Below are 11,817 nucleotides of genomic sequence, written 5' to 3'. Positions count from 1 at the left end.
ATGGCGCCGCCTAGCGGGCGGTAGGAGGCGGCGTGTGTGCGAAGGGGTGGTTGGCCTCTGGCAGGACGTAACGATGGCGGTTCTGAAGCCCTTGCAGGGCTTCTCCGGCCCTGAGGGAAACAGGAGCGCGGAGCTGCGAGGCAGCCGCTCGGGTGCGGTTAACACGATCACCTGAGTGTTGTGAAAATACAGGCGAACTCCCACCCACCACATTAAGGTTTATTGCCCCGGGAGCAGGACATCCATCGGGGTGGGTCAGGGCTCCAAACCCCAGTTCTCTCCCAGTTGGTGTGGCTGCCCTGCCCACAAAAAGAAAAGAGCCAGATCAAGATGAACAAAGATGAATATTTTTTTTTTTGGCTTTTAGCGAGTGAAAGCACTGAAGATTTTAAGGCAAAGTTTTTATTGAGTTGGAGTTGGTTTTAAAAAAGCTTCATGGCTTCATTGTTGGGTCAGGCAGCAGGGAAGGGGCACAGGAGGCAAGGGGGGCTGTGGGCACCATCACAGGGCTGATGTCTCTGGCTCTACAGGAGCAAATCCTCCTCTGTTAGCTTTTGCTTCAGCTCCCCACCTTGCGGGCCCGCTAGGAAGATGGGCAGCTTTGCCTCAGAGAAGCCATTGCTGTCACCGAGCCCCGACCCAGAGGCTGGCTCTGCTTCCACTGGGGCTTCAGACCCAGAGCCGGACTCCTCATCTGAGAGCGGGAATATGTCACGCAGCTCTTGATATCTCTTCATCCTGAAATGCAGAGTGGCAGCTTGTTTACTCCAAATGTATTCTTTTGTTTATTAATTCCTAAGGGAACACACTGAAGCCCCATGTTCCCTTGGGTGAGCCATGCTGTAACCGGCCCATATATATGAAAATACTTGATAGTTTTGAGTGCCAGCATTAATGATGAATGTGTGGGTAACAGCCCATGTACCGGTAGAGTAATGGCCACCCCTCGCGTACTCATGAACTTACAGGGATGGGTCTGCCATGGGAGGAAGGATCCTGTTGGCTCCGCCAGTGGCCATGTTAAACCAGGGCCCCTTCTCGACGATGCAGTTAGCAGACCAGGCATCGGGTCGGCACCTCACTCTCTTGTACCTTGCCTTCTGCACTGGAGCACCTGATCAAATCAGCCATGTATTATTCACCAGGGCATTATTCACCAGGACTTATTAACTTTATGAGCACCTAGCAAAGCTTAAAGGAGCGGAAGAAAGTAATTTACGTGGCCCTGATTGTTCAACTGCCAAGAAGTAAATTAACCCTGCAGACTTTTTTGTAAAATGGCTACTGATATCCCTAAGCAACACCTCTGCTATCAGAAACGTCAGGCGGTTCTCACATACGGCTCAAGGAAGTCCATGGGAATTAGAAATGGAAACCCCACGGGAAACCACTGCCTCATGCTGATGTCGCAGTGGGGCTTATCTCCGGCTTGGGACATAGCATGTCCACAGGCACCTGAGGGCTCACCTACCAGCAGCTCTCGCCAAAGCTGGTAGAGGTATCACCAGATCTCCAGGGGACAACCCACCCTAGCAGACAGCAGATTTGGGGAAGGCATAAGCTCATGTTGCCAGAGGAGAGACAGTTCAGGTGTCTCCTAGGTGCAGCTCAGTGCTACAAAAAGACCAGTTTCAGTTCTGGTACCATCCCAGGCGCCTGATCGGGGACTACTGCTGAAGATTGAGTTTTCAAAAAATACCAAAAGGAGAGAATAACAATCACAAAGATAAAAACAGTGTTATTTCATCCTTCCTCTTGGTCTCATGTAATTAATTTGTTCTGAAGCCTCCTGGCACATTCTCCCCCTGTTGGCACTTTATCTATTTTTCCTCGGTTTCTTGGGAATATCTTTCTGTAATTACACTTCTTTATTGCCCTATATATTTCCATAATGTAGCAGATGACTTTCAGCTACCTCCCACACTCCTCTGTGAGAGCAGAATGATCTCATGGGTATCGTTTCCTGCTTCTTTCACAGCATATTCCTTTTCATACGTATTTTTTTCTCTGAGTGTATTATTAAGGACATCTTCAATAATAACAGCAGAAACAAAATCAACAACTGCAGCTGAACAATTTGCAAATAGACAACATAGAAAAGGCAGGGCACAGTCCCTCAAAGATCAGCCTCCAAGTCGTAGAGACGCAACAAAAGCCTGTCACTATTGCAGCCTTGGTTTGGGGACAAATTATACTTCACACGCCTGAAAAGCGCTTCTCTCTCGTGAGAAAGAAATCCACAGGTTGCGCGTCACTGTGAATCCACATTTCCTTTTAGCTGCTTTAGTGCCGCGTGTCACAATATTGTACCGAATAAGCCGTTTGATTTCCTCATGCTTAACAAGTAGTTTCCCTTCCTGCTGCCACAAGAAAGTAGAGCGTAGTAGTTATGACACTGGAACCGTTACATACTCTCTCTGTAACTACACAGCTGAATAGCGGTATGTAACCAGACCGCTAAGGGCCAGTTAAACACATACATACAAAATAAGTGGATTGAAAATATACCCACACACAGCTACTTATTTCATCAAGTCTTTTTCTCATCAGGGCTGGGAAAGCGACACAGAAACACTCCACTAGCAGAAAGCACCTTTTCTTACCATTACCCCCTCCAGATAACAAAATGTTTTCTGTAGATCTCATTACCCCCAGAAGAAGGTCAGTTTGAAAAAATTTGGAGGCTGCCTACTTGGCCTACACTGAGTAGCCCATAAAGAGGATTACCGAGAAAACAACCGCCCCGTTTTACCTTGTGCTGTGCATCCCACAAAGAGGATTAAACAAATAGCCAGGAAAATCCTCCTGTTACATCTGATAAGGAGCTGCATTTTGGCCAGAATCCCCGAGCTCGCCACCAGCCTTCAGAACAGCTTCACACTTCAGAAATACAACAGGGTGAGGAGATCGACTTTTAGAAAAGGTTTCCAAAACCTCAAACCCAGCCCATAACCTGCGTCACTGTTTCCTGATTGAAGGGGTGAGACGTCTACAGAAAAGCCCAGTGCTCTGCCCTCCCGGCCTTCATCACTCCAAAAAAAAATATATATATAAATAACTTTTAAAAAATAAATCCCCACTGCCTTCATCTCCAGTTTTGCCTGAGAAGAAAAGAAAACCCAGGACCAGCCCGCCGGACTGAAGGAGTGTACTGCTGGCAGCTTGTGGTCCAGGCGTGCATCCTGCCCAGCACCTACCTGCTGCTCAGAGGGCTCCAGGGCATTTTCTGTTTCATCTGGAGAGAAAAGACAACACTTCATGCCCTCCAACTTTCAGCTGGCTGTGTTTTGGCATTGGCAATGGCAGTGATTTTTCCCTGCCTGGAGTTGTCAGTCCACCGGGAGGGTTGGGAGCCGGCTGCTAGCAGTCCATGCAAGTTTCACCAACTGAGAAGTAATCTTTTTCCACAAAAGTAAATTTCCTTGGGAATCTCACACTCATTTGTTTGAGGTTTTGGGGTTTTTGAAAGCAGTACCTTAGATATTCACAGTAAAAGTAAAAACAAATGGGAGAAAATTAAAGTAGGTCTTGGTAGAAACGTGAAAGGGCGCAATGGATTTGCTTGGTCCTGACACAATATGGGACAGCTGGCTCATCGCTGTGCAGCTTGAGCATCCCAGGGAGCGTGGTAAAGGGCTCCACGAGGAGCCCAGCTGGGAAAACCACAAAAGCCCTTCTGTGGACACATGGAAGCTGCCTTTCAGCTAGCTCACACCTTTTGCTTACCTGTTAGTTGTGATTGAAACAAGTTTGAGTTTGCTTCAGAATAAATTACAAACAGTGAAGTTATATAAGTGTTGGTGGGTTTTTTAGTCATACCACTAGCTACTGGGTTAACTGGGACACAGATGTGGGGGCTTACGTGCTACCAGCACCTTCAATGATAGTGCGAGTGATTGTCTAAGTTTTGTCTGTGGTAAAACTATTTTTACACAAAGGAAAGTCCACGGAGGCCCCAGTGGGGATCTGGGCAGAACAGTGACTTTCTCCTGAGCACAGCCCTCCACCAAAACCCCACAAGTGGCAGAGGAGACTCCTCCAGCAGCTGGGGTTTAAAGCTGTGCATTTGGCATTGCTGCAGTTCATTAGGCACCATCACACATGGCTCTTACAAAATAGGGAAAAAGGATATTCAAACCAAGCAGGTGCAGAAGGACTTGTGTGCAGCAGTTATTCCTACCAGCCTCTTTTTTTACTCTGTACTGTTATGAACTCTATTTTCTTTCTTTTTCTTTCTTTTTTGCAGCAGCGCTGAACATCAATAGGAAGCCAGGCAAACCCGTGTGGGGAGGCTGTCAGCTTCCACCCACTGAGGGCTGCAGAAGCTGTCCCCGCAATAACACCTCTTACCTTTCCGCTGGTCACAGGCAGACACTGACCCCTTTGGCACCCCTCCACTGTGGGTGAACAGTGTGGGAAAGTACTCCTCCAATGGCTATTTCTGCCCTTCTCACCAGCCCAGGGCTTTTCCATCATGGCAATGGAAGCCCCTTGGAATGCAGGCAGAGCAGTGCCCAGGCATGGTCATAGGAGACCAGGGATCCTGTGGGAGCAGGGGAAGCTGCCGGGAAGAGGAAGAGGTGGGAGCTGCAGAGCTCCAGTATCTGCAGAGGGATCTCACAGAGCTGAGTTATCTGTCTCGTACCATCAGCCGATGGGGGAACTTGTAGAACTGGCAGTTTTGCCACATGGTTTTGTTATTTTCTTCTCTGTCAGCATCGTGCCTCAGGAAATGAGGTTGCTTTACAACGGGAAGACTGAAGTAAATTTTCCACTCTCCTGTCTAACGTACACCTGTATAACAGGGGCCAGAACCCCATGGGGAGCTTCAACCTGTGCCCATCTCCTCCCATCCTGTCATGTTCCACCAGTGCCCACACCTCACCACGCTGTGCAAGCAGAGAGCTTTCCACCTTCCTATGCATGTGGAAGTGATACTAGAGAAGCAACCTGCGACGAGCAAGTCATAAGAGTAAGGCATGACCTTTGGGGAGTGTTGTGGCATGCCCAAGGAATACCATGCAGTTATTTACCTCTCTAAAAGCCACTCAGGACATAAAAAGCAACTAAGCTGCAGAAATAAAAAGTTCTGTCTTGAGATAGAAGCCACAAGTTGCAGAAAGTTAACGCCCTTCTGGTTTTTTAACAGAGAACAGCACATGAACTATGCTGCATTGGAACGCTACCTGGAAACATGCCATTGCACGACTATCAGAGTTCCAGACAAGGAGGAGGAGGTTTTAAGTGCAATGTTTCAAAACTACAGAGAGGACAGACACCATGGCCAGGTCAGCTACGCCAAATCTGCTTCCCATGAACTGCAAGGAAGGTTCACAGGATAATATTCCTCTTGCGTAGATCCCGCCTATATATTGGAAGATTAAATGCCTCTCAGAATAAGCCTTTAAAATGAAGAAAACAAATGAGGAGCAGATAGTTTTGAATGCAGCTCACACCTTGAGGTCGGAGAGTATCTCAAATACTGTACCAACACGATGGAAATGTCACTGTTTGTGCTCACCTCCTGGCTGTGTCTTTGCATAAACGTTTCCCACCCATTGCTCCCTTGGAGCTTTTCTTACAACTACTGCACTCAAGCACTGCCATTAGTTTCAAATCACATGCAAAGCTGATTAAGAGCTTTGCATTTTTCTAAGGCATTAATTTGGGAAGCAGGCAGGAGGAGGGGACTGCTCAGCACCACACACCCAGGCCCTCAACCAGGCACCTGGGACTCTTTGTTATGTGCCTGAAAAAATTTAGGAATAGCCCCTAAACTGTGATAAGCACTTCCAAATCTAATGATGAACTGCTGGTAACTCGTGGGGCTCTTTCGTTTCCCAACAGGGTTCAGGAGTAACAAGTAATTTGGCAGCATAACTAAATGGGGACCACGCTGCCTGGTATGAAGACATCTGTCAAGCTGTCAAGAGCAGGGGATGCAGGGCAGAAAAGGTTTCCAGCATTTCAGTAAGCTGGACAGGCATCAGGGGGTGTTTCAGCCAGTTCCTTGGTGGACACCAACCCCTGGCCCTGCTCCAGCCCAGTCAAATGCTCCCAGTACAGCTTGGTCTGGAGGAGTAGTCCAAGGGAGCAGTCCAACAGAAACATGTTGGGCTGCCCTTTTTGCTGCTTTTCCTTGCCAGGAGATGAAGAATTGGCTTTGCAGCCTGTGTTTCTGAGAGGCGTTTGAGCAGGTGGATGGGCTCCCATGGGTGCATGGGCACCCATAGTCCCAGTGTTTATCAGCGAGGCATGCAGGCGAGGCGGTATCTGTCCAAACAGGCGGTCCTGATAAGGAAGTTTCTCATTCATAACTGCTCAGAAATCAGATAAACCCTAACTGCTGTGGGATCACTCTGCTCTCAGGGGTCAGGCCTTCTCCTGTTCTGGTCAGCAGGAGCTCAATCCTAGCTTTGGAGGGATGCAGGCTGACCCCTGCATGCCTGAAATGCATCTTCCCAGCAGAGCAGCAAAGCCAGCAGCCAGCAAGAGCTGCCAAGGGTCTCAGGGGACCAGGCCCTGCCTGCAATGCTCAGCTCTTCATTTGCCCCTTCGGGAAAGTGGAAATACATATTTTGTACAGGTCACTGCTCTGGGGAGTGGCCAGCACAGAAAAGGCTGCAGCTCTGGGAAAAGAAAAAGAAAGAAAAAAAGGTCAGACTGAGCAAAGGGGAGAGTGGCTGAATGGCAGCTGGGTTGAACATGAGAACCATACTTTTCTTTCCCATCTTAACTTTTTGGGAAGGCAGACCAGGTTTCTTCTGAGCACATTGATCCATCTCAGAGGGTACCCATGAGCTGCCCTGTTAAACGCCCCAAAATCACCTTCTCCCCCATCCCTCAGCAGGGAGCTCCACGCAGGAAGCTCTACTAGATTTAAGGATGCTTTCTGCCACCAGCTCATGTTCCACCAACCATCCTTTGGGGACTGAAAGCAAAAATACATCCTGCCTGGGCATAGCAGAGAGCTGGCAGCGCAGGGCAGGAGGTTTGGGTCAAACGGTGGGGATTTCTAAATCGAGCCGTGAGCAAAGATGAATTCTTAACTAGGGTCACATCTGAGCTTCACACCCAGAGCATCACAGTGCACACAGCAAGGCAAGATGTGGCATCCCATCAGCCTCTCGTGCCACCCTCTCTTGCCTCCGAGGGCAGTATCAGGACCTGGCCCGTGAAGATAAGACTCAGATCTTGCAAGAAATCACCAACGCTCACACACATCGCATGGAAATCTGACATCTGCTGCCATCTGGATCGCACAAAAGAGACAACTCCTGTGTTTTTTTCCCATGATGAAGGTCAACAAGCGCACGGGGAGAGGTCGTTGCTGGAAAGCCACAGCTGTTGAGATCGAATGCAGCCACCACCTTATGAGACACTGCTGATGGCCTCAGTGATCTTGCCTCTACCACAGACATTAACCAAGCAACCAGCCTGTCCTTCAGGAGGGCAAAAGCAGCTTTCCTTTGTGCTGGGAGGATCTATGCTTTCTGCTCCCAGGCACTGAAGCCTGGTGCAACAGGAGGTTTTGGCTGGCAAGTTCAGGACTACTGTTTAACAGCAACAACTTAAGACATGAGACAGCAGCCGAGCTCCGGTTTCTGACTGCAATTTCAGTAGCCCTCCTTCCTTCTTTAAAACCTCATCCAGGGTAGCACCAGCCCTGCAGGACCTGCGCAGAGAGTGAGGAGAAAGGGAATCCCCTTCACACAGCTGCTGCTTGGAAAAACACCCCTAAAACTACCAGGATTTAACTAGAGAGAGGAGGATGGTGGGGCAAAGACACTTTAAAACCAAAGCCTGGTGCCCTTTTCCTTTGCTGCCTCTCCAGGACTGTCTTCTCATTGCAAACCAGCCACATTGCTGCATACGTAGATGGATTGAGCCGTTACCTGGGTATTAGACTCAGTTATTTTTTTCCCGAAGGTAGTTTCTCCAGCACAGGATGACCTTGCATGAGCAAGCTGCTCAGCAGCTCTTAAATGCTTTTTATCAATCCTGGGCTTTTCTGACAGAGCTGCGCTGAGCAGATCACCTTGCCTCTTATCCCTGTGTGAGCACAAACCTATTTTGAAGCACAAGGAGCACTAGCACCACATAAAAACTTTGCATCATGTGCAGGGAGAGCAGGGATGGGTACTGTTGGGAAGATGAAAAGGAATGGGAAGCAGACATGCCTGTGGAGATCTTCCCATGAACCTGATCTGCTGCTCCTGTCCTGTGTTTAAACCAGATCTTTAGGCCCCAGCTAGCCAACCCTTTACCTACAGTCATCATTTTATGACCGCCACAGAGTTGTTGAGGAAAGATGGGAAATTACATTTAGAGCAGAAGGAAACAGGTTTGGTCTATTTCCTGTCAACCAAAGGAGCTGTGCACCTTTTAGCTAGCTTTAAGCATGTTCAGGTATAAATGTCCTTTTGTTTTGAAATGTGACACACAGAAGAGAGAACCACAGAACGCGTGAGAAGCAGTTCTGGTACAGGAGCCTCTTCCTGACAGGAGTGGCACACTGATCTGCTTGGTGCTCTGAGGATGGACGTGGCTTCAGCAGAATACAGCACACTCCCAACAGCCCTTCTTCACATTTCCAAACAGCCCACAGTGCCGATGAAGCTGCTCTGCCCTTGGCAGCACAGCACATTTCAAGATGAGTATGTCCCTTTAGAAATCACAATTAGCATCAATTAGAGGGGGGGAGAAACCCCACTTTTTTTGGTCTTTTCTTACTTCAAAGAGACAGGCTCTCTAATAGCTCTATTTTTTCACCTGTTCTAGTGCAGAAGAGGACTCAGCCAGGGGTCAGCCAGCAGGAAAAGCCAAAGGATTCATCTCACCTAATGTTTGCAGCAAAAAGCACAGCAGGGAGGCCAAGACACACCAACCAGGGAGCTGAGACTCACAAACCCCTTGTACCTGCAATACCTTGTGCCTTTGCCGCATAGAAAGCAAAGCATGTCTTTCCCATGAGCCCTGCATTAACACCGGCAGCTGGGTGCCATAAGACAGCACTAAGGTAAAGAACATGGAGGAGTTAAAAGAGTTCGAGGGTTATTTGCCAGAAGTTCCAGATGTGGACAGGCGTGAGGGCTGGCAGCATGTGACTCCGAGCAAGGCAAACTAAACCTTCAGAGTAAACTCTGCTGGCAGGAGGATATGTTGCTTTTTATTGCCCCCTCCTCGCCTGCAGCCCCCATGCTGGCAGTCAGATCGCCATTTTCATCTCCTGGTCTGTATCAGACATCATCTAGGATGTCAGTAGCTCTGTTGTTTAAAAAGTCCTGGCAGAAGGAGGCTCTGGGCCCACCAACTGCATCATCTTCTGGGCTGCTGGGTATCATCTCTGGTGACAGCCGAACCCATTGGCTACCTAAAGACAGACTCCAGGAGACCAGGAGGAATTTCATGGCCACCACTGAGCAGTCTGAGCCCCTGCCTGGGAACTGCTTACACTTGCTCCCCTCCAAGACAGTTGGTGTACAGGAAATGATCTTGTTAATTCCTTCTTACCGCCCCCCCCCCCCCCCCCCCCCCACCTCCATGCATTTCACCTTCAGAGTAGCTGACGCAAGCGCTCTTCCAGCATTCAGTGACTAACAGCAGCACACTCCCATCACAGGCCCATTGCCATCTTTCACTCAATCACTCATCCAATTCCTCTCTGTTTCAGTAGAAAATTGCATTACAAACCTCAAGCAGTGAGATCTTCATCCTTGTTTGAGGCCAAGCAGTCTCTTTTACCATGACAAGGAGCATGTAGAAAGGACTTTGTATTTCATGCGTATCAAATGCCAAAAACTGAGCACTAAACATTTAAAACATGGCTAAAGTCATCCAAGTTAAGGTCTCTGGCTTTAAGAGACCACACTGTTACAGTCATGTATTCTCACTACGCAGTACCACAGGTATTTTCCGTTCTAAAAGCACAGAATGTATTTGGAAAACATGCTGTTTTTAGTATCCTCTCTGCCCAACAGTCTCTCTGGCACATAGAATCATAGGGGTTGCAAGGGACCTCGAGAGATCATCAGGTCCAACCCCCCTGCCAAAGCAGCTCCCTAGCTCATATTGCACAGATAGGCATCCAGATGGGTCTTGAGTATCTCCAGAGATGGAGACTCCACCACCTTCCTGGGCAGCCTATTCCAGGGCTCTGTCACCCTCACTGTGAAAAAGTTCTTCTGCATGTTGGTGTGGAACTTCCTGTGCTCCAACTTGCAGCCACTGCCCCTTGTCCTGTCTCCACAGACCACTGAAAAGGGGCTGGCCATTTTCCCCTGCACCCCATACTTCAGATATTTATAAACATTAATAAGGTCCCCCCTTAGTCTTCTTTTCTCTAGGCTGAACAGTCCCAGCTCACTCAGCCTTTCTGCACAGGGGAGATGCTCCAGGCCCTTAATCATCTTTGTAGCCCTTCTCTGGACTCTCTCCAGGAGATCCCTGTCTTTTTTATACCAAGGAGCCCAGAAGTGGACACAATACTCCAGGTGGGCCTGACCAAGGCAGAGTAGAGGGGAAGCATCACCTCCTTTGACCTGCTGGCCACACTCCTCTTGATGCACCCCAGGATCACATCATTCAGGTCTTCAGCTGTAAAGACATGACTGTACAATGGTTCTGGAAAAACAGGCAGCCAGGCAAGTAGTCCTTGTGAAAACCACTGACTTTGCCTACTCGTGACAAGGAGAGCTAGAAACCACTAGACAAACTGTGAAACTAAAAAGTACTAGGCAAGCATTTTGGCCAGGGCTCCTGGAAGTATGTAAAAGCAGTTTTCAAACCAAATTTCAAATCTGCATTAGTCATTTGTGGTGAGTTCTAAAGTAGCCAAAGATGTTGCAATTGAAGAGGAAAGAAAGTTGACAAATGCTTCTTACCACAAATTTACGCACTTGATTTTAACATAACAGTCTTTAGTTCTGTAACTTCAAGGCTACAGAAGGGTTGGCCTTGTGAGCTGCTAGTCTAGCTACATCCTCCTCCACAGGACTATTTCTGGACATCTTACAATGAGAAGTTCCACGGAAAACATGTAGGTAACACTGACTTCCTCAGTTGTCTAAAAAAGCAGCACGCAACTACAGCTCATCATCGCTTTCTCAGTGCTGAACGAAAGGAAAACACCAAACAAACCACCCATTAGCAAGATCAATCTCGTGTCTCATCGAGCTTAATCAGGCTCCTGCACTACTTCCGGATGTGGAAGAACAGCAGCAATCACACCAAGAACGAACACTGCACTGATACTCTGAGACATCTCCATTCTGCCAACAGAGAAGGAAACTGCCCGCTTCACCCAGACCAAAGCTCCCAACAGAGGAGCTTCTTGGGCAGGTGAACAGAGGGAACCAGCCCGGGACTTTCTGCTTTTACCACACTGAGGCAGCAACCGCCGCTGGCTGCTCCCCCCCTTGCAACACGGGGAACCCGTTTTCCTGCTGCAAAGGGGAAGCGAGGGCTTGCCCACTTCTCCTGGTATTTCAGCTGGCTCGAGAGGAGAGAATGGCAAAGGACTTGGCTGGCACCTCCCGCTGCTCTCCTCCAGTCTGGTCCCCTCAAGGAAAAGCCCAGAAACAGGCTCCTTTGATGGGCTTGGAGGGAGAGACGGAGAACAAGGGACTGATTTCTTTCTCCCCCACAATACTTGCCCAGCATAACCTTCCCCTTTGACCCATTCCGTAACTCATACTGCATCTCTGTCTGGCATGAGAATTAAAGAACATTTCAACTGAAACAAACCCATGGTTTTCATCAAACCAAATTCCTTCTTGTGAGTATTATGCACTGTTTGAAGAAGTACTCTGAGGTTAC

The 11,817-nt window shown here is 48.5% G+C and overlaps 1 protein-coding gene across 1 annotated transcript; it reads right to left on the bottom strand.

The window, feature by feature from the left end:
• Positions 1–345: 345 nt before the first annotated feature.
• Positions 346–2,831, bottom strand: SRGN (serglycin; the record flags this gene model as incomplete). The annotated part of the gene is made up of 3 exons (XM_084265703.1): positions 346–738; positions 967–1,114; positions 2,753–2,831. 3 exons carry the CDS (start codon positions 2,829–2,831, stop codon positions 525–527), a joined length of 441 nt encoding a protein of 146 aa, XP_084121829.1. The 3' UTR covers positions 346–524.
• Between the last annotated feature and the right edge of the window lie 8,986 nt (positions 2,832–11,817).

Source organism: Gallinula chloropus, assembly GCF_964237585.1.
Source record: "Gallinula chloropus genome assembly, chromosome: 5".
NCBI lineage: Eukaryota > Metazoa > Chordata > Aves > Gruiformes > Rallidae > Gallinula > Gallinula chloropus.
The sequence above is the reverse complement of the archived record's forward strand: the minus strand, read 5'-3'. Positions and strand labels throughout refer to the sequence as shown.